The sequence below is a fragment of the Aquila chrysaetos genome, chromosome 10 (genome assembly GCF_900496995.4).
Source record: "Aquila chrysaetos chrysaetos chromosome 10, bAquChr1.4, whole genome shotgun sequence".
Lineage (NCBI taxonomy): Eukaryota > Metazoa > Chordata > Aves > Accipitriformes > Accipitridae > Aquila > Aquila chrysaetos.
Genome location: NC_044013.1, coordinates 21,514,460 through 21,537,943, shown reverse-complemented (window position 1 = coordinate 21,537,943; position 23,484 = coordinate 21,514,460). Strand labels below are relative to the sequence as shown.

General features: G+C 41.3%; 1 protein-coding gene across 1 annotated transcript in view; it reads right to left on the bottom strand.

The window, feature by feature from the left end:
- Positions 1 to 1,971: 1,971 nt before the first annotated feature.
- EPHA4 (EPH receptor A4) overlaps positions 1,972 to 23,484 on the bottom strand; it is a 108,770-nt gene continuing 87,257 nt past the window's right edge. Inside the window, exons 9-18 of the mRNA XM_030028560.1 lie at positions 22,276 to 22,334; positions 21,370 to 21,483; positions 21,004 to 21,189; positions 16,914 to 16,975; positions 16,166 to 16,375; positions 13,506 to 13,655; positions 10,888 to 11,081; positions 8,223 to 8,378; positions 7,054 to 7,935; positions 1,972 to 4,475 (exon numbers count right to left, since the gene is read on the bottom strand). Coding sequence (XP_029884420.1) covers positions 7,821 to 7,935; positions 8,223 to 8,378; positions 10,888 to 11,081; positions 13,506 to 13,655; positions 16,166 to 16,375; positions 16,914 to 16,975; positions 21,004 to 21,189; positions 21,370 to 21,483; positions 22,276 to 22,334 — 1,246 coding nt within the window. The 3' untranslated portion in view covers positions 1,972 to 4,475; positions 7,054 to 7,820. The remainder of the gene's footprint in view (positions 4,476 to 7,053; positions 7,936 to 8,222; positions 8,379 to 10,887; positions 11,082 to 13,505; positions 13,656 to 16,165; positions 16,376 to 16,913; positions 16,976 to 21,003; positions 21,190 to 21,369; positions 21,484 to 22,275; positions 22,335 to 23,484) is intronic.

Sequence of the window (23,484 nt, the reverse complement as noted above, 5' to 3'; positions counted from 1 at the left end):
TTAAAGAAAATGTCTACATATTCATGTAACTTTCTCAGAGGCTCCTGTAAACAAAGGATTATGTTCAGGGCCACTGCCAGAAATAAGATATGTCAGAGGTCTGTAACCCATTCAATAGAGAATCAGTCAATGGCCCAAGGGTACTTCCTGGCAAGGCAAAGGGTAAAATAACTGAGGTCAAAACCTCAAACGCAGATCTAGTTTTAATCATGTTGTTGATTTAGAGCATAAGGTGCTTTTTTTTTTTCCTTCTCAATTGTCAAAACCCACTGTGTTTTTCTTGACATGTCTAGAACGGCCCCAAAGTCTCTAGATAAACCATGTCTGTTCTTCACACTACTCCATGCTCAGCCCATGGGCAGCTACATACATTGCCACTGAGATGCAAATATATAGGCTTTATATGTAAATAGACTCGCTTCCCTCACACTAGTGTATAAGTATGTGGAAAGAGTGAGGGGCAGAGAGAGAATAAATGTCTTTTGGGTAAGGAAATATTTCAGCAAAATCCATATACTTGGAAGAAAATTAAACCATTGGGGTAAAAAGTTTTGATAGGATGATTTATTAGACTTAGGAGCTAAAAGGGAAAAAGAGCAGAGAATCAGAAACAGAAGGGAGAGTACCTGAGTGTTCAGTCCTCACTGGACATTTTGAAACAGTCGTTTCTTAAAAAGATGTAAAGGGTTTGCTTTCATTTCACAATAAAACTAAATAATTTGTAAAACTTTGTGCATGTGAAATGGAATCTGTTTTTCCAGCCATGACACATTCTCTCTTAATACACCAACGGGCTGAATAAAGGCACCAGAGAAACACCCAGCTGGCTGGCTTGCTCTGTCAAGTACAAAAGGACACAATGAACTTGCTTTTGAAATACAATAACCCAGTGCCACCGGCAGCACTTTCTTGGGACCAATGCTGTACGATTCTGCTGGCGTCACTGGAATCTTTCCCAAGATGAATTTGGTTCAAAATACTTTTCAAATAGACAAGTCAAAAGCTTAAGAAAATTTCTAGAAGAGCCGCCATCCTTTCTGCAGTACCTGTGAACTGTGTACATATATAATTCAGATAGTTAAAGTGCCAGAAAGCCTGTATATCCTGAACTAAGCAGCAGCACTGTAAAGAAGCAACATTACACCCCTGGCACTCCGACTATGCAGCACGTGCCCGTACATGTGTTACCATTACACAGCAATATCCTTTACACAATATCCACTCTCTCAGTCTCTGGCTTGGAGCCCTCATCACAGAAACCGTCCCTCTCCATTTTCTGCTGCTCCAGACACTCTCGCGCCTCTGGTTTGCATGTTGTCCCTCAGCTTCTCCCTCCCCTCCCTCCTGCTCCTTTCACCTTCTGCCTCTCTGGCCACGAGTCTCCAACACGAGCCCACCAACGCACGCACACGGAGCCCACAAGCAGAGCAACAAGTGCAGTAACTCAGCAGCAAGGTCACAGTTTCCACATTAGAGGCGAAACCCTGGCCCAAAGGAAGCTGTGAAAACTGTAGGATTTCTGCCAAGGTGATGTCTGCCCCCAGGCAAGGTCCAGACAGCGGGAGACAGGGGAGGGACACTACTCCCAGCCGATCCCAGGCGTGCAAATGAAACAACATTATGATCCGGCAGGTTTTTCTCAGGCGTGACACCCATGGATACTACCTGGTCTCCGAGGAAAAATCACTGAGATCGTTAACAAGGTCAGCCTGACTGCAGCATCCTTCCCACGTTACAAATATTCAGCACACCACACAATCCGGGATGGTAACAAGAAAAAGTAACGTGCTTTAAGGTACACATGGGAGTTACGCAGTTTAAATGAACTTCAGGACTGCGTTCCTGTGAAATCTACTGAAGGGACTGTCCCTTTGGGGCAAACGCCAGGATTATTACTCCGAGTTCTGTATTCGTACCTGTTGTGGATAAATGCTAAATTAAAAAAACCATGCAATAATTAGAAATAGTCCATTTCATGTTTGTACAGCAACTACTTTATTGTTTTCAAATGCAAATGTTTGCATTGTTTGCTATTTTACAATTTTACAAACTAGGTATAAAAGACCATAAATAAATGACATAAGTTATGTGTACCTAAAATTCATGGAGGGGGAAAAAAATTACAAATTAAAACAAAATAGAAAAATCTATATATCTAACCCAGAGATCGTTCAAATGCACGAACCAAGAAATGCTGTTAGATTTTTTCAGTATGAACTAAATTATAATATGCCTTATACATTCTAATTTTAACCACAGTCCTTGCATATTCCAACATACTTGCAGTGATACAAAAAAATAAATGCACTCTCTTTTTATTCGTCTGATTAGTATTTCAGATTTTTTTTCTTCTGGTTATGAAAATGTCACGTAAAAGAAAAATACTGCTTTTTAAGTCCTGTTTACTGGTTACTTACCAGCCTTTTGTATTTTATACATATATATTTTTAATACATAAGATCCATCACAAAATTAGTACAGCAAGAAACCCGGACAAACATCAACCAGTGGTGTGTGAGCAGGACAATTTCTTAACAGAGGCTGATCATGCGAGACAGTCCTGGTGATGACCTCTTTGAAACGAGCGGCAGTGCCACAGCACTCGCTTTTCTTTCGCCCCCAGCTCCATCCGGAGCAGCCACCGCAGTTGGCACCTCCCGGTGCCCTGACCATGCCCGGCCTCTGCCAACAGCGCGGATGCCCTCACTTCCCTTCCACAGACCTGCCGCTCCTCCTCCGCCAGAGCCAGAGCAGGCAGAATTACGGTTAACGATAGACTCAGAGGGTGAGTGAGGAGGGAAAAGAGGAGGAAGCAGGAGCAACTTTGGGACGCCACTTTACGGCCCTGGTCAAGGCTGTGCTCTCTTTTAACGCAGCGCATCCAGCCTCCCCCGCGACTGCTGGAGCGATGCCCTGTCCTGTGGCAGTTTGGTGTGCTGCAGTGGGTACCGCGGCAGACGCCAGCCCCCCGCGGCCAGGAAGCAAGCGGGGAGCATGACCTGCCCCACTCCAAATACCCAGCAGCCGTACGTTCCCTGGGCTCTAGCACACAGCTCCACTCAGACTAGCTTATACTACGTTAACAGTGAATTCTCCAAACACAAAAAGCTTCTCTAGGTAGTACCAGTAAGTTGCAGCACTGTTCCTCGGGCCACGGAAGAAAGAGTGCCTTCTACTGCACTTCACCAGCTCTTCATCGCCTGCACAAGGAACAGGACACATTTCACAACTCTCTTGCTAGCTACTGTAACCTTACAGGTCTTGTCGCATTTTTGTTCCTTAACTGCGCTGGGAGCAAATGAAGTGTTTTGATTATTATGTTACAAGTTTTCACAGCTTGCACACAGAGCAAGGTGCTTCTGTGAATGAAGAATTGCATATATTTGTTCGCATTCAACAAGTCTTTAAAATCCTATTTTTGCAGATAAAAAAGGCTACTTAAGAATTCAGTTCAGGGTTACCAGTGGATGGATATGCAGCTGTTGCCTCCATCACCTTGCCATTGAGAAACTGGTCGGTCTTGATCATGAACAGGGCATTAGTACAAATAAACAACACTTATGAAAATCTTTAGCACCCTTATGGATCCCGCAATCCACAACTCCAAAACTAACTCAAAATTGCCCATTTCAGGCTGTAGAACAACTCATTAAGGTTAGTGTGGCAGCTAAAAAATACACTTATAGATACAGAAATTTAAACATTTTTTAATGTGTGTGTTCTTCCTACCATTGCAGACACGAGCTATTTGCCTGCTCTCATACGACAGGGGACTCCTGCGCTTCCAGAGATGTTTTCGGCACATTCACAAGCAGTTCTACACACAAGGTGACTCGCACGCACACACACACACGCACACAAGCACACGTACGCACCTTTCAGAGGAGATAATAATCCATTAGCCATTCAAGACAAAAAATATATTTATATCACTGCAATGGCACGTTTTGTGTAAAATGTCACTTCAGCAATGTATATAGGCAGCTCACAGGAACGGAGTTCTTTGCTGCGGCACCTGGCCTGGCGTCCATGGTAAGATGTGTAGTGCTCCATCATCTGCATTTGTCCAAGATGCAGCAGTGACAGCCAGGGGGATGAGTAGACAAAATAACAAAATATATAAATAAAACCGAAGGTAGGAAGAGAAAGCAGAAGGGGAGAAAAAAAAATATCCAGAAGTCTGCAGGGCTCTGACACAGTACATTCCTCAAGTGACAACTGGGTGCTGAGTTTCAATGAGTTAGTTAACTCTCAGTGAAGAAAAAAACCAGAGTGAGTGGCATGAAAAAAAAAGAGAAAGTAGAAGTCACACTCTCTTCAGGGACCGATGACTGTTCAGCATGTGTTTTCCAGAATCAGTGCTATGGAAGACGCAACTGTGGATCCAGAAGGCTTCATGCCTAGTCTATGTTCCTCCACGGTCAATATGATCAATAGGACGGGCTATGAGGCCATGAAAGCAAAATCTAATTGCCCTGTACAAAAAGAAAACACATTAAACAACATGCAATGAGACAGAAACGCACACCTGCCCAAATGCCTCCTCTTAGATCTCCCAGTAGAAGCACTGCTGCATGTAGCCAGCCCCTCCTTGGCTGCTGCAATTGCTGATTCACATGAAAGGAAAAGACCTGAACACATCTCTGCCCCGGTGAAGAGGTGACATGGCAGCAGGCTCATGGAATTAAGCCTCTCCCCAGAGAGGGGAAAAGGATTTCCTAAAGGACAGAGGAGAAAGTAGGAAGAGATGCAATTCCCCCAGAAAAGAGTGGCTGAACAGCAAACGCAGGAGGCTGCAGCGCGTTGCCATGCTCTCGCTGGCTGGTTCAGCCGTCTTGGGCCAGTGAGACAAATACAACCAGCAGTTCTCAAAGGGTGAGAACCCTTTGTCTTCCTTGTCCCTTTTCTTTCTTTTCTTTCCCTCACACTATTTCAAAGTCTTGCTTCCATTCTTATAAACAGATATGTAATCTCTCTCTATATATTTATATGTGCTGCCAATTTTTTTTAATCTGCTCTCCTCCAGCTAAAATCACATTCACGTGGATGCCCCCTCACTGGCCATATTTTATCACGGAGAACACAACCATCAATGGCCGTTCTGAAAACCTGGCATCTGAGCTGCCTTCACAGTTTTCGCTCTATAGGGACACCATTTTTCATTTTGTGTGGAAAATATTGGAGTGTTTTGAATTACTGTTACCAGACTCCAAGAAAGCAATTTTACAAACTGGCCAGAAAATTGGGTGTATTTTGTTTTTTACGTAAAAAGACGATCTCAACAGAATGCAATAGATTTACAGCAAGAGGAAATTTAAAAGTGTCTCTACACTTAAGCAAAAGAATTTTTGCTGCTGAAAGTACAAGCGTCAGGTCTTTAAAATGAGTAACCACTTCTTACGTTGCCTGGCAAAATGACATTAAAACATGCTGGTTTAAATAGTTTTTTAAAAGAAATCTTAAATTTCTTGAAATGGAAAAGCTTTTATAAGTAATACTGCAGAACAGTTTTTACTAGCTGTCATGACTTGACAGGATCCAAATTTAGCATCGCATATTCTGAACAAGTTGTTTTCCGAGAAAGTTGGGGGTGAGGGAGAGTTAGTGGTTAAAATCAGCAAGTTATTGTTAAAAGTGACAAAAAGTGATGTGAGTGACAATACAGTAAGTGTGACTTGTCCAACTGAGTGAGCTGGTTTGGATTTAGAATAAATGTAATTATTGAAAAAATCTGACATATAAAGCCACTAAATTGTTTCTGAATTTGCTGTCAGGTGCAGAGTGGGACCAAAATATTACAGACCAAAGAACCAGTCTTAGCACCATCAAAATATAAATCTCATCTTTCTGACACTGTGCCTGGCACAGCTGAAACACAATCTCTATTCTAGAGGATGTGTCATGAAAATCGCCCTCCCACCAAGCACAGTGTAAGTGGGCCTGATCCTGTCTCTTTTCTAAGGTCATCTCATCACTTTGGTCCTCGAAAGGACTTTAAAAGGAATCTAACTTATACACTCTATTCAAAAAGAGCAGTAAAAGCTTTAATATAAATAAAATTTAAGACTAAATGTGTTCAGAGCTTTACCAGATAAAGCTTTATCCTATGTGACCTAATGAGGACAACCACTTTCCTACAGCAGTCACCTCCACCTAGCAACCCAGGGGATGGTTCCACTCACTCAACCTTCCATCTATTTCTTAGAGGAGTTGGAAGGCAGCTTTTCAAGCAGGTCATGCTCCATCTTGTTTGCCATACTTGCAGAGGGGCACTTAGACCTTAGCCATGCAGCCTACACCTGGCACTCAAACCCACAGTTGCCTTGATAATCCAGCCTATGGGGCTGGTTTCAAAAGTGAAATTTGGTTCCCACAGCTGATGAGACTGGATCGCCATGTCTGAAGTGTAACGCTGCTGCATAACATAGAGCTATCACCATGCCTGACACCCAAACTGTGCAAAACCAAGAAGGCTGCATGAACAACCCCATTTCCTTCTGCTCCCCCTCCCATAAAACCACTGACACAGCAACTGAGACTGATCGTTCTAAAACACAAATATTGCTTCTACTGTAGTCCATGAGAGGGCAGGAAAAGTCCTTGGTTCTTCTTGGTGCATTTACAAGTATCTGTACTTTACAAGGTTATTCTTACTTTCTACGGGATCAGTATGTGTGGGTTTTTCCACCCCAAAAATAAGGGCATCCCCACTGGTCTCAATGCAAAGTGGGGTCAAGCTCTTAGCACTGAACTGAGTGAGCCCCAAGACGTACTCCTGCACCTTGTCTGCACATCCTAACATGCAACAGCTTGAGAGCAAGACCAGGTTAAGAAACAGTGCAATTTTCACTCTCATCAAATAGAGTAAACAATGGGAAACACTAAGCAATTAGTCTGGGAAACCAGCACAGGTTCACACAAACGAGCTGGGAACCCCAGATAATACATACCACAGCACTTTTTTTTTTTTTCTTTCCCCAACAGTAATGAAATCCTAGCACAGCTTAAGAAACAAAGCACCATGAACATGTTGGACACTGTACTTCCACTGACCTTCTCCGTGTGGCAAAAGGAATCACTTCTTGAAAGAGAAAAGAAGTCTGAAAGCTCCACAGCCACGATTGTCACAGCTGACTACTGGCAAGATGTTCACAAAATGTCTTTAAGTGGTAGGCTTCAGCACGGCACAACAGCAGCCAATAATCGCCCCAGAAGTCCAGTTTCGCCCAGTAATCCGTGAGGTGGGTCATTTTATGTCTCAAGCCCGTAAATGAGTAGATCGCTAATCAGCAGGCACTGATTAACCAAATGATATTCTCACTGAGGTTTCTGCAAGGTATTAGTGATGCTTCAAGTCTGCAAAAAATATCCTAGGGCAGATTCTTCATTCCAGTGAAAGATGCACAACGGTGGCTTCACCCACAAATAAAACACTATGGTTGTAATCCTACAGGTCACAGGGAGAAGGAAAGTAATTTTGTTTTTTTTTAAGCACAGTATCTGGCAGCAAACATAGCATCAAAACTTGAATGTGACTTTATATTTATATAGATACATGTATTTTACATATCATTGATCAACAGAGAAGTATGTTCCAAGAAACAATTTGTTCCAGGTCTGGTTTAAAATGACGGCTTGTCATTTCTGGAGGCCCCCCTCCCAACACACACGCTCGGTTTCCGCAATCTGTACATCAAGCAATGCTGCAGATCTTTATTTCGACGGGCGAGGAGACGAAGTAAAAAAAGTGCAGTTCTTCAATTAAAGTGCATGGATGAGGTAAACTAATTTCAAGAGTTTTGAGTTTATTCAGTACTGGCTCAGACGGGAACCATCCTGCCATGCATCTGTTGCATTTGGGTGCGCATTGCTTGAACGCTGCTCAAGATCTTGTTCTGGTGCGCGATGGCAGTGATCCCGATCCTTGCCAGGTCACTGTGAAAAGCAAGAGAAGAAGCAGGGGGCTGAGAACTGTGGATCAGATGCTGGTGCAGTGAAAAATATTAAGAGTCAACCGCAAGCAACATAGCAAAAGCAAGGCAGATGTACAGAAATGTTTAATTAAATAAGTGAAGACATTGTGGAGGCATTTTAAAGTTATCCTCCATCCAAATGAAAGGCATTCCATTCCTTTAATGAGGGTAAAGATATGCAGCACAAAGCAAAAGAAGCCGATTAAATCCAGATTTACCAGGTTTTTTGCTATATCGCTGACTACTTACTCCTGGTTCATATGCACCACAGCCTCTAGGGTGGTATAGCCAGCAGCTGTGAAGTTATCCTTGTATCGCTCCATTTTAATGGCTTGGAGCCAGTCACCGACAGAAACAACCGCCGAGAACTCAGGGGAGCTGGGATCCAGCAGGGCTGTGCTAGGTCTGGATGCCAAACAGTGAAGGGAAAGAGAAATGGTGTCAGCTGGATCACAAATCGCAAACCAAAGTTTGGTCTCCGCAACAATTTTCCTCAATGATTAGGGAAAGTAGGAGCAAGATGTTGCGCCCAGCAAAACTGGTGGCTCTCTGCACAGCAGCGTAGATCAGTGCAAGAAACTTAACAAAATGCAAAGTAATAGGCCATTTTTTGCTAAGAATGAATTTGACCTTAGGTTTCTATTTTTGCTTTCAGATCTAATTTGAACCACAATGCTGCTTACAATTTCTACCTCAGATGCAACCAATTTCATAGAAAATGCTTTTACTTCAAAACCCAAAGAAGATGGCAATGCTGGAAGGCATTCAGCCTACTGGGTCTGTATCTCACAGGCAGCAATGCAAGACCTTGCCAGTCCTGCATGTGTCAGACCTCAGCTCAGCAACTATAGAAACACTACTGAAGTATGCACAAAGGAACTGGGAGCTCACAACCTGCCAGACTGGTTTGGAGGGCGGGTTCAGATAAATTCTGTTTCTAGCCAGGTTCGCAGGCAAGCTCAGTGCATTCAATCAAACTGAGGACCGCAGGGAGTTAATCCCCTCTTTAATCAATCCATTCCTGACCAGCGCGTGTGCCAGGAGTGGTGGGAATCATGCAAGCTTTGATCTTTGTTTGCACTGTGGAATGTGCTTCTCATTCTCCCTTGCACAATTTTGCGAATAATTATTTTTACAAAATTTGCTTCTCTTATTAATAAATCTCATTATTATTTTGTGTATATCGTAAATCACAGTTTCATTAAACCATTATAAATTACTACTATCTATCTAAACAAACCAACTATCATTTAGCAATTTAACTGAACATGCACATCACCAAAGATTAGGTGTGCAATAGCAGTTATGTCTTGCCTAAAGCACTGAGTACACGCTGGTAATACTTGGTACAACTCTTCTGCTGTATTATCTAACACAAGACCAATGATGGCAACCTAATTACACACAATTATGCTTCACATATAAAGTCATATAATATATTAATGTTATATGCATATTTGAAATTCATGTTCCAAAGAGAAGAAAAATAAAGATCTATAAATAGCCATGAACATGAAATGACCTTGACAAGGCTATTAACTTACATACACACACACACACACACAATGACCTTGAACAGGCTATTAACTTCTGTAAAATCTATATTTTTTCAAAAAGCACCTGTAAATTGGAAAGAAAGCAAAATGGAGGAGTTCATGCTGTGATTCTCAAATCAAATTATTACAGCAGATCATACTGTGATCCTCACCATGTAAATTATTTAAGCCTCAAGGGTGGATACATTTTTGCCAGGCTACCAATGCAATTAGGGCAATCTGGAGGATACGTGATGATAGTGGCCTCACAGGGTTAATAATCCCTCTTCTGATAATGTATATTGTAAGTAAGAGTCACAAAGGGACCTACAAGTTTTAAAACAAAAATAGCTTTTTCCAGGATGTTGCTCTGTTGGAGGCCGAAACAGAACCTCTGTTACTCCTTCGCTGATTCAAGAAACTTAATTTTGTATTGCCCAATGGATATTTTTGCACCTTCCCTTCTACTGAAAAATATTTTCCCGTTATCTTCCTCATTTTGTTTCTTTTAAGCTTCTTTTCCATATTTGCTGTAACCGAATTTACCTGACAAAGTGAAGACATTTGAAAAAAACACAACAAACCTGGTGTAAATTAGTAAAGTTCCTATTACTTCAGCAGTGTTTCACCAGCTTAAACAAACTGCTGATCTGTCCCAACAAAGATATTTTGGTTTTACCCTACAACTCTGGGAGTTTCCTTCCTACTGCGCTTCTTTTGCACGTACCAGCTATACCATGCTTAGCAAACAAAACAAAACACAAATGTAATGCGGGATCGGTGGAGACATGAAACTGGCTTTCCACAAAATTAAATTCAAATTCACATAAAAATTAATCCACACCTTCCCAATGCCCGCAAGGCGTTGGCTGTAATGCCGTAACGCTCATTTGCAAATCCTACACAAATCTAGGGTTTATAAAACTTGATGAGGTACTTTTCCTGCAGAAAACCACATCACTCCTGTTAGCTACACTGCATTAAGGCTACCCGTTCAAGTCCTTTCACTAGGGGGGAGAGGGAAAAGATGCAGGAAACTTTGTCTTCAAACAGAGCTTGCCTGCATCAGAACTTTTTCAGGATGTGCTTAAGACTGTGCTATAAAACTGGTCAGCGTTGGTGTGATACAGCAACAGCTCTGCTCATTTGGTTTTCCTTCTCACAGAGCTAGGAGAGTCTGGGGTGCCCAGCAGGGTTCAACAGCGTGCCAGCACGACCCCTTGACTCTCATGCATGGTGCAATGTCTGCTGTACAGTCTGGCTCTGCAGAGCTACAGAGCACGCTTTAATCCCAGTGCAGAGGTTTAGGTGACTTGCAGTTTTGCCTGTCATCTCCACTGTGCTCCCTCGTACATCACCATTACAAAAGCACAGCTGACCTGGAGCTCTCGCTGCCTGTCCTCTTCAGGCTGTTGGGGTTGCGGATGAGTTTGTCCAGCATGTTGACGATCTGTCCAAATTTAGGCCTGTCACTGCGTTCCTTCTGCCAGCAATCTAACATCAGCTGATGGAGAGCAATGGGGCAGTCCATCGGGGGTGGCAGCCGATACCCTTCTTCAATGGCTTTAATAACCTATAAATGGCACAATTAGGAAGACATTAGAGAACATCAGACACTACTCACATCTACCAGCTGAGTATCATTTATCCTAGGGCGATCCAAAGTATGGAAACAAATACACAGTTAAGTGAAACAACATGGAAAATTGCACTCAGACTCAGGCAGTTGGTGGTCTCAGAACTGTCATTTCTCCTCAGCAATTCAAAACTAAAAGGGTACAGCATCCAAGGCAGACATTAGATACAGAAAGGCAATGTATCACAAAAGAGCACATGGAATACAGGGATGACAAAATAGCCCAGGTTAGAATTAAGCAACTATCCTCGCTGGACAGAGGGTTGGAGAAGCAGCAGCTCTACAGCAAATCTTTAATATCTGTCAGTTTTGGGTGCGATATGTTGAAGAAGAAATTTTCCCCATCATTTTTAGGGTACAGCAGATCACCCCCTCCTCCCTCTCCTCCTGGGCTAGCTCATCTCTGTCAGTTATACAGACCTTGTAGAAAACTTGTTCTCTCACCACTGTATGCTCTGAACTAAGAAATGCAGAGATGGGAACCCTTTTGTGCAGCTTAATCAAGAAGGTTACAAAAGTCCAATGCAGCAGCTTAAGTATGCATTTCATATTTAATAGAAACCAGAAAAACTCACAAGCTGAAGTAGTTTCAAACCCTCCAAAAAGGGCTCCAGAGCTCAGTACTCTGATGGCTTCTTAGCTCTCTCAGGAGAACGGGACGTGACCAGGACTCAATTCTGATACAACAGGGACGTGACCCAAGCCTTCAGATCTTAATTAATTGATATGACTTTGCTGGCAGGATTCACCATGAGACTAGAGAGCAGGAGTGCACAGAGACTGAATTGCACTAAATTCCCTCATTCTGGTCTTGTCCAATTAGTGGCTAAAATCCACTGGGAGGACAGGGTGAGGGATATGCTTGCACTATTAGCAGCTATTCAGTGACCACAAACAAACTGGCTCTCACTACTCCAGAAAGTAGGAAGATCCTTTTGATTTCTCTTGATTCAACAGACACTGAGAATAATTTGAAATCCAATTCTGCTGTGTTGTGAAAAACACTGCTCTCACCTTCGTTAAGAAGAAAATGGTATGTCTACGCCATGTACTAAAAAGAGGATGCAAAGACAGTAATATTGGCTTTCACTGTCATGTTCAAGACAGCTTTTCAACGTGGTCTAGCACCGCACATTAGCAGTGTATAGCAGCCTAATATGCTAGCTCTGCGTTTGTTGCATTGAGCTCCACTGTGCTGTGTAGACATGCCTGATATAACTAAGACACATCTGGTGTTTTATTTTCTTGCTAAGTCTTGATGACTTCCTGTTAGCAAAGGAAGGCAAGATTGGGTGCCAGAAGAGACATTTCACATCAGAAGGAAATTAAAATTATATCCCGTTTAGATTAAATGCCATCCGCATCTAGACAGTCTTTGAAAATATTCAGCTCTACATAAGAAAGCAGATGACTTGTAAAATGACTTAACCACTCCCATGACCATATATTCAGATTAACGTTTTCTTCTTCCTTTACATGTTTGTAAATCCCCTGGGAAAAGAATTATGGATAATCTATGCCTCATTTTCACTGGGATTTTTTTTTTCATTTAATAAAAATTCTATTACCAAAAGCTCTTATTAGCATTATTATTAAACACTCTTCTGGACTAGCAGCCATTGTGCATGCTCCCTCTTGGAATACACTGAAGTAGTCCAGATGGTACGGTTAAACAGGACATGCATAATTTAAGAATGGTCATTTAGGAAGCGGCTTTTTAATGTCCTCGGGGGGCAGCTATGCAATTGTCACAAGGATGCTCTGACTGATAATCAGAATTGGATTTCATTATGTGTTGTTTTAGATACGCTACAAGAAATAAAATCCTCTGGAAGAATTACAAGCATACTGGGGCTTGAAGAATTAACTCCTAATAGGAAGCCCCATTAAATTCAAGCGTTTTTTCTTAAAGACTTTCAATAAAGTTGAGATTTAATATCAACATTCAAATCTTCCCTCTCTTGACGGTATTACAGTCTGACAGTTTAACTATATTCGCTTCCCTTTCCTCCATTCTTCTTTCTTACGTTAATTGCTTATAATATTTTTCCTAAAATTAAAAAAAAAAAAAAAAAACCAAACATGCACAAGTTACACAAGTTATAGACCCTAACTTGAGAATCCCCTATTCCCTGACCAGAGAACAGGCTTGAAGTATTTAAGGAAGTCTTAGTTCCAGAGATGGTCCCTGACAAAACAGGAATCTACGACCCATGATATCCTTTTAAAAACTTGGGAGTAAATGTCTTCTAACCATATAGCAATTGACACAGAAACACATCAGCAGACATCTAAGGACAAAGACAAAGGCGTGGGGGGAAAGGGAGAGAAAAGGAAGAGGAAGCTCGGAAGGAGACTCACATCTTGATTGGACATATCCCAGTAAGGTCTTTCTCCATAGGACATCACTTCCCACATGACGATGCCATAGCTCCACACATCACTAGCTGATGTAAATTTACGGTAGGCAATTGCCTCTGGTGCAGTCCACCTGATGGGGATCTTGCCACCCTGTCACAAATAAAAGAAATCACAGGCTAGTGAGTCACTGACCCAGTAATGTGCATGGCTCACACTGTTCTACACTGCCATTAAAAATGCAAAATGGTTATCTGTACGCAATTCCAGAATCAGAATCCTTCTTAAAAAGGCTTCCACTTTCTCTTTTTCTTGCCATAAAACTGTCAGATCCAACCAGGAGGCAATGCTGCCCATCTGTTTTCTTTAGTCACAAGGAGGCAAACCAGTAAATTGTTAAATGTATTTTCATCAGCCCTCTGAGAGATCTCTGCTCAGGGCTATGCTGAAGCATGAGAACAAGCCAGGGGTTTTACAAAGTATATATTAGAGATTTAGTTGACAAAACAAATAAGTACATGCTGTTAATTACTATTTCCTTGCTTGCCTGTCTGACCTGTTTGGCCTGTTTCAGAAAAATGGGATTATAAAAGTTTTGCTTTTCAAAAAGGTAAAATAAAGAGTGGATAAACTGGGAAGATTTATGAATACTGTGGTGTTTCCCATGGGCAATATCCCAAATCCTACCAGAGATGTGAGACGGCAAGCAAGCCTCTGGGCTCTCCCAGTCCCTGTGGGAGGAGTTCAACACCAGACCACGGTATGAGGCTGCTTTTGATGCCTGTTGAAGAGAGCTGCCTCTTGTTACAATACTTCTTTTTAAACAAATAAAAACACTTGGGCATCTGATTTGGGCCATTGAGGTCCTGCACTGTTTTAAGAAGAACTCACTCCATCCTGTTTATCTGATTTTGCCTTAGCTGAGTGATCCCAGGCCAGAGATTTCTCCTTTTGTTTATGCTATTATGCAAGGTGTTTTTAATTGAGCTTTTGCTTTCCTGCAGTTCCATCTGGGGAACGACTTAAGCTGAACAAAGGTTTTAGGGTTTTTTCATTTCTTTTATGCTTTTTTGATTAAGTTTATTTTGGTAGTTTTTTTCTCAGCCATCTTCTAGACAGTTTTTACCCATAACTGAGTGCAGCATATGCATACTGAATGGTTTATTGTTCTAATATCTCTCTCAAGTGTTTAATATGGACTTGTTCCAAAGCCAAGTGAAATCAAACAGGGTCCTTCTCCTGGCTTCTTTGGCCTTTGCATCAGGCCCTTTGTGAATCAGGTTGTAGCAGTATGTACCTTGTGTGGCTATAGAATGCTCTCACTTTAATGAGTTATACTACTAACAGGGAGCAGAACACACCATTCTCTTAAAAAAGGATGCTTTAAAAATTGTATTCTACTGCATCATCTCTGGTTATGAAAAAGCTCTATTCCTCCTTTCAGACACAGATGCATGGACATTGTTTATACATGGTTGTCATTCTAAAAATTGTCAATAAGCTCTTTTTATTTAGCTGCTTGAGTACAGTGGAGTTCATCCAAATTTTCCTGATCCTTCATTACAGATACCAAATAAAGACAATGCACTGTAAAGCAAATGTCATTGATTCCCTGTAGTTTACTCCTGAGAGCAAACATAATACTATATCTCCACTCACTAAATTCAAAGGGAAGCTTTTCAATCACTTCTGTCTTACCCTTGTGTGTTTGTCTAAACTTTGATTTCCCTGAATACAGCTTTTCAGACCTCTGCTTCTGCTTCTTCCACTTGCCACCCTTATGAGCGAGAAATACCAAGGCTGGCCAGCATCTATCCTTCCCTGTAATGAACTGTGAATCCATTAAAGGATGAGTGTTGGGATTAAACTGCAAAATCTGAGTGCTGCAGACAAACTCTGCACTAGGGAGAACAGATGGAGAATGGCAGATATTTAAAAACAAAGAAAATAAGCAATTAAAAAAGGAGACTTTATAAACTCTGACTTTTATTTCTTCACACACATGTTAATTACAGAGGTATCGGTACAAAGGCTGGTAATGGTCAGGATGTTGTTTTGTGGCCAGAAGTACTTGTGTTAGTACTATTCCACATGCAGCATATTAAAATGGCTTTAGCAAAATTAGTTAACAGTGGGATGCTGAAATACAGATAAAATGGGCAAGAAACAAAAAATGGGAATGCAGGTCTCACTCTTTTCCCAGTCCAAATTATTTAGGTCAAATTTATGACTCGCTTTGTGATGGGCAAAAGTGGATTTTTTTTTTTTGGTGGCATATCTACACTTGCTGTATCAAACCTCAGTGGGACTAGCCACTTGGAAATCATTATGGATGTCTGTAGATATCAGAAGGAATAGAAGCCCAAGCTCTCTTTTCTGGCATCAGATTCCTGTCACACACTCTAGCACGCTGAAGGAACTAGAGGAATACATGGGTCACACCCTCAGAGAAGAAATACCGATGTAGCCACTGATGTAGCAATACACTACATCAACTTACACTAGCTATGGAGTCTGGGCCAATGTTTATTTTTAGATTGTGATATAGGTTTTCACTTGTGACTGAGATTATTTTAAAACAAACCATTGTCACCTTCCACACAGTCAGAAAAAACCAGTATGTAGGCAAGAAAACCCACTGGACATTTTCTTTCCCTCCTTACCCGTGTGGTATAAGCTGCTTCAGGGTCGTCTTCCAGGACCCGGGACATGCCGAAGTCAGACACTTTGCAGACCAAGTTGCTGTTGACTAGTATGTTTCGAGCAGCTAGATCCCGATGCACATAGCTCATGTCAGACAGATACTTCATTCCTGAGCCAATGCCACGAAGCATCCCCACCAACTGGATGACTGTAAATCTGCCATCGTTCTTCTGCATATGGGGAAAGGAAGAAAATCACAGAGCATTAAGCTAAAAGCTACATTATTACCATTGCTGAAATTGGCAAAGAGCATATCTCTGGATTCCCATCTTCTCTCAAATAGAATGCAATGTTATTTCCTCACTCTCCTGACTAGTGTCTATAATTCACCAGTAAAGTAAGAACCCAGAGGTTCTGTCACAGCTTCCAGTGATGCAGTATCCAGTTTGCAATAAATCTGGTTTTAATGAGTCTATAGCACTGCGATGCTTTCAAAAATGGAGCAAATCAGAACTATTCCCATTAAACATGGATTATTTAAGACCCTGCCATTTTAAACATTACATTTATTCTATATTCTTCTGCTTTATATTTATGCTGGTTTTCAATAGGAGCAACACCAGAAAACAGAATTTCCCAAGCAAAAACGTAATTTCTCTAAAAATGCTGAATTTTCAGTATCTTTCTGCAAAAAAAGAACCAGAATGAAAACCAGAAAATGTTTCCCAGTATAAAATCTCCTTAGCTTATTATGAAGAAATCACCTACCCTGAGGAAGGCATCCAAGGAGCCATTCTCCATGTACTCAGTTATGATCATTACCGGTTTACCTAGAGTTCACATAAAGAAAAACACAATTCCTTGATGAACACCGATGTTAATGGGATAAAAATGGGTTGCACATGATTTTACTGCCAAGACACCTGGCTTACACAATCTAATTTAATTTGAAAAGCACCAAGCTTATGCCTCAGCTGTGGGGAGCAAGAGAAGGAATATTATAGGACAGAAACATTTAAAGGGCCCCATCTGGAAGGTTAACCCTTTGGTTGACTCATTGACAAGGTCTCTAACTAAAGTGGCTCCTGTTCTCTAAGGAATGTATGAATTGGTAATTGAGAGCTAAGAAACAAAGATCTGTTCAAACTTGACAAAAATCTTTAGTGTAATTAAATTGCTTGCAGACTAGAAAGCCTTCCTCTTTCAAAATGGAATTTGTGAATGCTTTGGTCTCTCTGCCTCTTTCGAAAGATCAACGCTTTAGGCAAGTTAGAAGCTGTCAGCAGCTACAAGGTATTCCAAGACAACTGGATTCAAGAATGCAAAATACAAGCTGTTCCTCTCAACTTTCTCTATCCCAAATTTGTATCCCGTGTCTCTTGTTATTTATAAATGAGCCAAAGCCATTTGCCTCATGAAATCAACCACAGGATAAATGATTCAATGAATTGTGTCACATGTGGGGCATAGTGCTTCAGCAGCACTCAGCTTTCCATGATGCAATACAGAAAGCCAAGCTGGGCAATCTGAAGAGAAACGTAATGTAATGTTTCTGACATAGGGATGCTTTCTAGGCACTCTCCTGCCTAAACAACAGCAAATACATAAATAATGCTTGATGATGTCTTTAAGAGCTTTACAAAGTCATATGATGCTGAAACTGAAAACGTTTAGGTACATACAAGTAACACTAATTATTTCATGGGGTTAAATCATGCTGGATATTCAGCACCTAGATATTTGCATAAATATGTCCAATATCGTCTCCATTCTAAAAGTGAGCAATGGGAGATGTAGAGAAGTGACTTATCAAAGGTCAAATGGCAAAAGCCCGGTCCCAAGATGAGCACTGTTAAGCCCACCTGAAGTCAAGGAAGCACCTGATGATCAGCACCAGGCTGGCATGGCAACCCTTCCTCCCAGTTATGCTTTAGCTACAGGAACTATAGAGTTTCTTCCTGAATAAAAGACAGTGTCCCAGAGAAACTCTGCTTCTGTACTTACTGGAGCAGCTCTGAATAAGGGAACATTATGGGGAAAGAATGGTTCAATAGACATGTCACCTAGGCTGTAGATAGCTCAATTCTGTCTTGGCATCAGAGGTATCAGAACTACTCAACTTTTTCTTGCTTCTGTCACCAGCAAATATCTGCTCCAGAACAACCAGCTATGAAATTACCCTACCATGAAATGTTGCAGCATTGAAAGTTCCCCTAATCATTTCTACCTCAGTGCATTTTTCACCAAGATGCTTATCTCTTCGTTTGTCAGGGATTTCCACTTTTGAAGTAAACTTTTTTTTTTTTTAATTAGAAAACAATATGCTATAAGGACTGACTGTACCAAAAATTTCACTTAGGCCAACATCTATGTGCGAAATATCACTTATTTCACTCATCGTTACTTATTTCACCTTTTCAGTCCCAACCTATCCTTTGCAGGACTTTTACTATTCCTGCTTCTCCTTCCCTTCCCTACTGTTATCAAAACTCTTACTGTTTTGGTCCCATGCAAACTGGCATGCCTGCAAAATGCCAATCTGGCAGCTGAACCCTTTACCATTTGCATGAACGCAGCAGAGAAGCAATGGTATTCCATACAGTGAACTGCTCTGGATGAAGAGCTTAGTGACCTTGGCTGAGTACTTGCACCCTTAAGGAAAGGGATTTGATAAAAAATCGTCCTCCCTCAAATTCACCTTTACAAGCATTCTTTGGCAGAAAGAGAAAAAACTCCAACCAGATCTGCATAAGTCACTGTTTCATTTATCCTTTGCAACTGTGACCGGAACACTTCCACTGAACAAATACAGCTAAATGAGTTTTAATTAACCTTCCTCAATCAAAAGATACTATGTCAACGCAGAAAGGAAGAAAGGGAGACTCCTTCAGTGCATTAACATGTAATTTCATTACTCAGGCACTTCTTTAGCAGGGGAGGGGGATAGAGAGAAGAGAAGTTACCATCAGTGAGTCAATTATTAAAGTACTTGACTAGCAGCCAATAATGTATTCATGGTTTTTTGCTGCCTCTCTCAACCCCCCATCTACACCACTATTTATCTCACATTTTAATTTTCAGTTTATTAAATGCATTCATTTATCACAGCATTCAGAAAACCTATGGAGAAATTGAGACAAATGTCTTCTTAAGTAGCCCTGTTTACCAAACACACCAGCTCTGAGGTAACCAAGCTGGCTTGCTGTGGAAGCATCACTTACTGCGAGCCAGGCAATGAAACATTCTCGGGTCAGGCTACCACCTCCTCAATGAAAATTTCAAATCATTTTAATTCAGTGACAACTGCATTATGCAAATGCATACAGTCATTTATAACTGCTAGAGCTCTAATAGCTCAGGGGTTTCCAGCTTCGGTGGGATTTCAACACAAAGATTCCCCTGTTGCCTTTCTTTTACAGAGGTGCTAGAAAAATCACTGTCTGTAGCAAACACTGTGGCCTGACCACAACCCCCCCTTTTCTTTGTTACAATAACAACAAAAAGAGAAAGACAGACTTAGACCTGCAAAATTTAAATGGAGTATTATCCTTTAATTTCAGTTTTGAGGGAGGCCCTCAGTAAGCGATGGTCAAAATTAGTTCAAACCCCTATTTTCCCTAGTGGAATTTGTCTTGAAAAGCAAACAGCGACACACTGTATGAGCCGTTTTCAACAACTGTGACAGAAGGCAGACTAGGACAGGGAAACAAAAATGAGCAAGGGTAAGATTTCCAGAAACACAAGTGGCAGAGTAAGCATCCAGCTCCCACTGACATTCAAGGACAGGGTTTTTCAGTGGTACTGATGGCTTTGACAACCCTCTGTGAGATACTTCGTTCTTCTAGTAATATTTTACTTTTTAACTTTGCAACCATATCTAGTTTTAATTCCTTACGCTATTAATACCCTGTTTTCATGTTCACCATGCACACCATCAGCTGCAGAAGGTAAGCTTCACAAATTCCACCCTTTAACAGCAGCTCACAAGATCACTGCTTTCTTTGCTACCCTGAGCATGAGCCCCTACAGCCAAAGGGTCTTTTAGGATTAGCGATCAGTGCCAGGCTTTGCCAACATGCTACCTAGGGCAGTCAGAGCAGGGAAAATAACTACACCATTGCAGCGTCACCTTATCAAGTCAGACCCAAGCACGTCTGTCTTACAGGTGTCTTTTCAGTTCTAGCCTACGAACAGCATCCAGCGAGTGCTGTCATTCTCTTTCTAAGGCAGGGTTCGTGGCACAGTGAACGCTAACAGAGTTAAAAAAAAACCAAACCAAACAAACAAAAAGATCAGCCAGGTAAATTCTGCAAAGTGAAATTATCACACCTGTAAATCAGAGAAAACAAATAAGCAAGTTTCACACTAAAATAGCCTACTTCTTTTCAAAGGCTTGCTCCTTACATCTGTGCTTTGTACCTTAAACATACGACTGTAGTTTTGTTTTGTTTTTTTTTCTCCCAACCATTTTAAATTCTTTGCTCACCATCTGTTTTTGCCTATCCTGTAACAATCAGCTCAGTCTAGAAAAGATGTGAAAGATGCCTGCTTGGCATAGCAAGAAGGGGAAAAAAAAAAGCCAACCCCTGCAGTATTAATTCCCCCTACAAAATCTTGTACAAGCTGCCTACAGATAGAGTATCAGTTGAAACCATAAACCCATTTATAGCTGACAACAAGATTAATGACTTGTCCTGCACTGATTTCCTCCTATTAGCTATCAGTGAATCTGTTCCATCTGTCATTTCACAGGAAAGAGGGTAAAAAGAAAAGAAAAAAAAAACACAGCACACACCACCACAGACTTAATTTCTCAGTGACTTCCAAATTGGCCTTGTCATGAACATGACCTACTTACATTTAGTAACGACACCTTCCAAGTGGATGATATTGGGGTGGTCAAATTGTCCCATAATGCTGGCCTCACTCAGGAAGTCTCTCCTTTGTTTATCAGTGTAACCAGCTTTTAGAGTCTTGATAGCAACACAGATCTCTCTTTTTCCTGGTACTTTGAGACGTCCGCTGCATACTTCACCAAATTCCCCTTAAGGAGAAAGGCACAAGAATCCATGGTCATGAACATGAAGCATGCACTAGTGCTGTCAAACTGTTATGTCAGTTCATTTGGGGTAACTGTCATACAAAAATCATAGGATCCCATGTTTCCTAAAAGCAAATTTAAAACTATATTTACAGAAAAAAATGCAAAAGTCCTGGCACTTACCCACACCAATAACTTTTTCAATCTTTATGCAGGAGGCATCAATTTCTTTGGCAAATTCCCTCACAGCTTGGTTTGGATCCTCATATGTAAAAGGATCCACATATGTTCTAACACCTGCAAGGCAGAAATGTTTTATTTGAAGTCACTGATCTACATGCTGCTGAACACAGAACATATGAGACTGAACCCTTAATGATATACAACAGCAAAGAGAGTGTACAATAAAAATGTACTGTAAGCCAGGAATGACTGATGAAGGAAGGAAGGACTTAACGTATTTTTCCCCCGATGCAATTTTTTTTTAATATAAACATTTAATATTTCCCAATATTGATGTAAGGAATCAGGCTTTTGCCAATAAATGAGCTTTACAAATCACTGCCATCACTAACAGGCCAATAGCCTCTCTATGGACCTGTGAGATTAAAACACATCCCATTTCCCTTCTGTGAGCCAAGAAATTCTGAGCCTAGGTCCTAGGTTTGGTACCTGGATGACTGAGATGGAAGTAGCGGTAGGATTCAGTCCTGGAAAAAACACACCAAAGTTCATATACCCTTTCCGGCAGGATTGCCTCCAGCCCATCCAGAAACTGCTTTAGCAGAGTATTGTGGGGAAAAATCATGCCTAGATATCACTGGCCAAGAACAGATGTCTTTCAGGGGAAAGCAACAGTGGAAAAATTTGATGAACCTTTCTCCTGTCTGCTCCCTCAAAACTTTTTACTCAGATACTTCTACTTTTCCTGTTACTAAAGTACATAGTTTTGAAGAAGGATGTTTGCAAGACAGGAAAACAGAAACATATTCATCTCAAGAGGAATGTCATCCCTTATTCCCCAAGCATCAGAACATGAGACATGTTTTACGAACCAAATCAAAAAACCCAAGCACCACTGCCTTTTACCTTGGTTCAAATGCTTCTCCTCATCTGCCTCTTGCTTAGCCTTACTGTACTTACTGCGCCTGTCAGAACAAAGAAAGAACATTACAGTTCAAAATAAGTATCTTACCTTGAGACAAAGCTCAGTCTTCTTGACCTGCTGAGACTTGAGCTGTTTGCACCTGCCACAACCTGTGTTCGGCAGCTTCCCTACAATAGCCCATGACACAACGTACACCTACCAGCGGGGTAGGAGACTCCTCTCAAACTGCTCTAAGTCTTATTGGCATCAACAAAGCATCAAGGGAAACACAAATCCATCTGTATCTCGGCATTTAAAGAAAGAAAAGAAAGCTTGTGTTTTGGCCACTTTTTTTTCAAACGTTTATTTGCAATTCTGTGCAAAAAGGCACCAAACTGCTTTTTAGCCCTATCATATATGGATTTAAATGCTACAACAGAGGTGTTTTGGTAGATTGATTTTCAAACATAATTAGGCAAATGCCAATACCAACACACTTATTTAACTGCAAATTTAAAACTGGAAACAAGTCTGTTAACACAGAAATCAGGATGGCAGCAAAAAAACCCCCGACCATCAAAAATGCAGATCCCAAGGATGTTGTTTATTCTTTTAATCACTGTACAGTTGAAGGGGGCAAAGAACTCCTCCTGGCAGAGCTCCTCTACTAACCCTCTGAGTTGGAGACAAGAATGTAGTATAGTATGTTAATTCTATAGATTACTTTTCTACACCTACGCACATGATATTGTATCCAGTTATGTATTTAATCAGTTCAGCTTTACACTTCAATGGGTAAGTGGTATCAAGAAAAGTTAATATAAGAGGTTAGTCTGTTAGGGAAGATATTGAGGAGTCAGCTCAGCCAAATGTGTACTGGGATTTGAAGTTCCCCAGCATCTAACGGTATGTAGATGTAGAGATTTGATTTGGGCTTTTACCCACCATTCACAGGAAGTTCAGAACCAGGCATAAGAACAGACATTGCCGAAGGGCTTATTGTTGCTTACTCCTTAGTTTGCCTGTTCCTATGGAAGTCCAAGTCTCCCAGCGTGTCAGACTCAAGTTAGCTAACTGGCAAGAAAGAGTCTGGGCTGGAGTGAAAAAGGGGGAAGGCAGAAGGAGAAACCAAGCCCGGAGAACAGGAGGCAAAATTGGCACTGCCTGCAACATGCTGCCTGGAGTGGGGCGGGAGATGACCAGGTCTGCCA